Genomic DNA, 3879 nt, shown 5'->3' with positions numbered 1-3879 from the left:
CGCGAAGCTGTGTGACAAACAGGTTAGATATCGCCGCCTGGAGGAAGACACGCACAATGTTAGAGAGATGAAGAATATCAAGGACTAAATAAACCCCACCGAAGCGGACACTATTGGAGGTTTGGAACTTGTGGTGTCATGACCTTTCGTCATTTTCATCCTCTTTCTATTATTTCCTGGTGTGTGCCATAGTTAGGCCACACTTTTCCGAGTTTCTGTGGCCTGGGTTTGGTTGTGTTTAGTTCTGGCTAGTATACAAACCTACCTACTTCCTGTTTTGTACTCTAGTCTTGAGATCGTCAATCCCCCCCCCCCTATACAACCTTTTCCTCGCCCTTGGTGTGTGTTTCTGAGTGAGAGATTGCCTGCCAGCAACCCCTCTTTGTAGGATATGGTTGTTCTGGTGTGGTCATGACACGTAGTGGGAGTCCGGAAGGGTGGTCGCATCTCCACTAATGCTTGATTTGCTGGAACGAGAGTGGGTTGTCACGACCACACCAGAACAACCATGTCCTACAAAGAGGGGTTGCTGGCAGGCAATCTCTCACTCAGAAACACACACCAAGGGCGAGGAAAAGGTTGTATAGGGGGGGGGATTGACGATCTCAAGACTAGAGTACAAAACAGGAAGTAGGTAGATTTGTATACTAGCCAGAACTAAACACAACCAAACCCAGGCCACAGAAACTCGGAAAAGTGTGGCCTAACTGTGGCACCCACCAGGAAATAATGAAAAAGGGATAGAAATGACGGAAGGTCATGACATGGGTGATGGTCATATTGAGAACGTATAGAGAAGAGCTGACTTGTAAGGATGCACTGGATCAATGGAATGGGGCTCCAGGTTTGAGGTTGGCATATATATGGCCGCAGGAGTTGGAACAGGACATAATTTATTTGGGAGGGGGAAAAAGGAGGATGGGATGATGTCATGCTGCAAACCACCCTGCATAATGATTTCGTCTTGCTGGAAACAAAGCACAGGGTACCAGATTGGCGGTTCTTGATGTTTCTAAGTGATGAGCGAATCGGAAGGGTCAATATTTTTTCTTCCTTCCTCTTCCAACTATTAGGTACCTTCGGGCTATCTCCGAGTAAAATGATCTGTCTGGAGCTATAGTTGCCGTACACTGTCTTCTGCCTCATTTTCTTTGAGAATTCACTCTGATCCACTCTGAATTGCTCCAGAAGCACCCTGATGCCAACAAGAGTAGTGTGGTACACCGTGATATGGATACGGCAACTTGTTCCTCAGAATCAGTTACACTCATGGGCACTTCCCACGGCTAAGTGTCCACCTAGTCACCTTTGTGGCAAGCACATATTCTGCGGTGAATTCCCTCTAGAAAATTCCGGAAAACTGACAGCACATGTAGCGTATTGCACTGTCTACACATCCTGGTAGTCATAAATGTGCTCAGAATATTTTGTTTGCAGGGGACACAAGCGTGAACCATGCATGGAGCATTTCCGAGGGATGGTTTCATCATGATGCCCACGAAGCGCCTGTGCTAACTTGCTCTGTTGCTGTCACATCAACAGCTGTTTGGCCCGGTTGCGAAAACGCTCTACTGGCACCACATCAACTGAAAATGTGTTTCTGATGACCTTGGCTCTGGCTCCAAGTCTGATGCTTCAGGCTTACACGTATCGACTTTTTCCATGCACGATAGCCTAAGAATCTGAAGCTGAGGCGAGCGTTGCTCAATACCATACAGCGATCTCGTAACCAATTTCAGTGACCTGTTGCGCCATCCTCTTCTCTACCAAAATAAGTGCTTCAGTAGGGCCATTTAGTCTTGCTAATGGCAAACGACCACGCAAGAGGAACCGGCAGTATATGTGGGCAACATCCCGAGCAGTCATAATAACTATCAATTTGATTATAAGGCAAAGAGAGATAACGAGAAGTCTTTGGGACGAAAAGCTGAAGAGAACGTCAACTTGGAGGTAGATTTTGTGCAAGATTATCGTCAAAAAGGGTGAACAGTCATAAGTAGTCATGAAGGAGAACTGGGACATGTAAGTGGACGTTGGTTCGTAATATTTTATGGGATGGAAGAAGGATAACAAAAAGCTAGTAAATAAATATGTCCTTAAATGACCCAGTCTCGAGGATGTAGCAAATATCAGAGTGCTCCTCGTTCATCGTGGTGCCCCTCATCAAGTTGATGATTGTGTTAGTCAGCACCACTACCTGAATGGGCACAGCATGAATCTCAACCCAGCAGAGGGGGCAAGAAGAGCAAGGAAACCTCTGCTTCAGGAAATACGTCCTCAGGACATCCAATAATGGTCCATCTGGACTCTGGGACTGGATGAGGTCCTTGAGATCAGATGGGACGTCCTCGTCGAGGAGGGCATGTATTATGATGGTGTTCCCGAAGAGCCTTCGAAGGCAGGGGTAACAATATGCATGACTGCACAAAGGGAGGCTTCAAGAACTCAAGCATGAGTCGTCACACCTCGTCAAAACACGGAAGAAACATCCGTACCAGTAAGGCTTTACTGCAACATCATAACAGAGAGGGCATGATACAGATTCTATAGTAGTGACCCTGACCTGATTTTGTCCAGTAAATGTGTGATTCACAATACAGAGGACATAAATTTACCTTCTCAAGCCTTTCATCAAGGCTCGAGTTTTGCTCCATGAGGATAGAAATCAGTGCTTTCACCGCAGCAGGATCCTAATTTTTAAATCAGAAACAGACGAGTCATACAATACTATGAGATGCACGAACCTGGAGGGCTTTGAAAATCCCAGGTAAGATGGAGGGCTGCTGAACTGTGGATGCTGCTTCCTCAATGGCGGAAGAATTGTCTCTGTTGAGGAAGAATGCAGTTGAAAATCATGAGAAGAGTATGGTAGAATATGTGAACAGTGGACTCGTACCCGGGTGTAAATGTTACCTCTGGAGTGGCCTTGGCCTTGCCTCTACGACAAAGTCACGAAATTTACATGATGAGTGTGCAGTCAAGACAGTAAGGATCACATAGTATACATTTTGCGAGCTCGGTGTTTGGGGATCTCCTTCTTGTCCTTCTTGATCTTCTTAGTTGAATGCGGAGAGTAAGGCAGAGGTGAGGGAGAGGATGAGAATGTCTGGGTATGGGGGGACAGAGGAGACCCCATGATGGTCCTCCTCGAATGCAAAGCATAAGTGCACTCAGTAGGTACATGCATGATAGGAAGACAACAAGGGGGATTGGGGGCTTCAAGAGCTATTTCACCACCTTTTCTGAGATATGGTGATCATGCCAGTGATGTAACAAGCCACAAAGGTGGACTCACTTTGTGGCAACCAAGACACCACCAATGCATCAGCAAAGCGGCAAGGATGAGCCAGACACACGTAACTTACATATGCAGCGGGCTTGAACAACCACCACTGATCTCTCATTACGATGCCTGAGGAACGAAGGTACATCGTTTATACTACCTCTTTCTTTTGCTTCTTTTCTTTGTTAGGTTTGGCGGCGACACGGGCAACGCAAGGTTCGTGCAGACCCCTAACCCTATATTTCAGTCCCATAGACCAGTCCATGGACCTCTTCAGCTCAGACTTCTCCGGCCTAGAACATCCAGTAAATCAAATGACCAAGTGTTTCAGTATTCTTCTGGAATAAATTCAAACTCCGCACACATGAGTACGGAGTTTCAATTAGTCATGAAGGGACCCGCTATGTAGGAAGACTATTGGATACTCACAAGGTAGAGACCATATACTTGTCAGATAGATATGCATATTCTACAAATTATGATGATTTTAGTTTGGCAGATTGATTTGATTTAATGTGTGCACAGCTTAATGTTGGAAAAGGGGTCCAGTTTAGCGTATTTGATGATTTATGGAACTGGTGACATCAATGTTATGG

The 3879-nt window shown here is 45.8% G+C and overlaps 1 protein-coding gene across 1 annotated transcript; it reads right to left on the bottom strand.

The window, feature by feature from the left end:
• Nucleotides 1–2077: 2077 nt before the first annotated feature.
• On the bottom strand, nt 2078–3136 carry STEHIDRAFT_112624 (uncharacterized protein; the record flags this gene model as incomplete). The annotated part of the gene is made up of 6 exons (XM_007306195.1): nt 2078–2390; nt 2466–2563; nt 2616–2690; nt 2745–2826; nt 2897–2938; nt 3006–3136. 6 exons carry the CDS (start codon nt 3134–3136, stop codon nt 2078–2080), a joined length of 741 nt encoding a protein of 246 aa, XP_007306257.1.
• Between the last annotated feature and the right edge of the window lie 743 nt (nt 3137–3879).

Source organism: Stereum hirsutum (assembly GCF_000264905.1).
Source record: "Stereum hirsutum FP-91666 SS1 unplaced genomic scaffold STEHIscaffold_10, whole genome shotgun sequence".
NCBI classification, from domain to species: domain Eukaryota; kingdom Fungi; phylum Basidiomycota; class Agaricomycetes; order Russulales; family Stereaceae; genus Stereum; species Stereum hirsutum.
The sequence above is the reverse complement of the archived record's forward strand: the minus strand, read 5'-3'. Positions and strand labels throughout refer to the sequence as shown.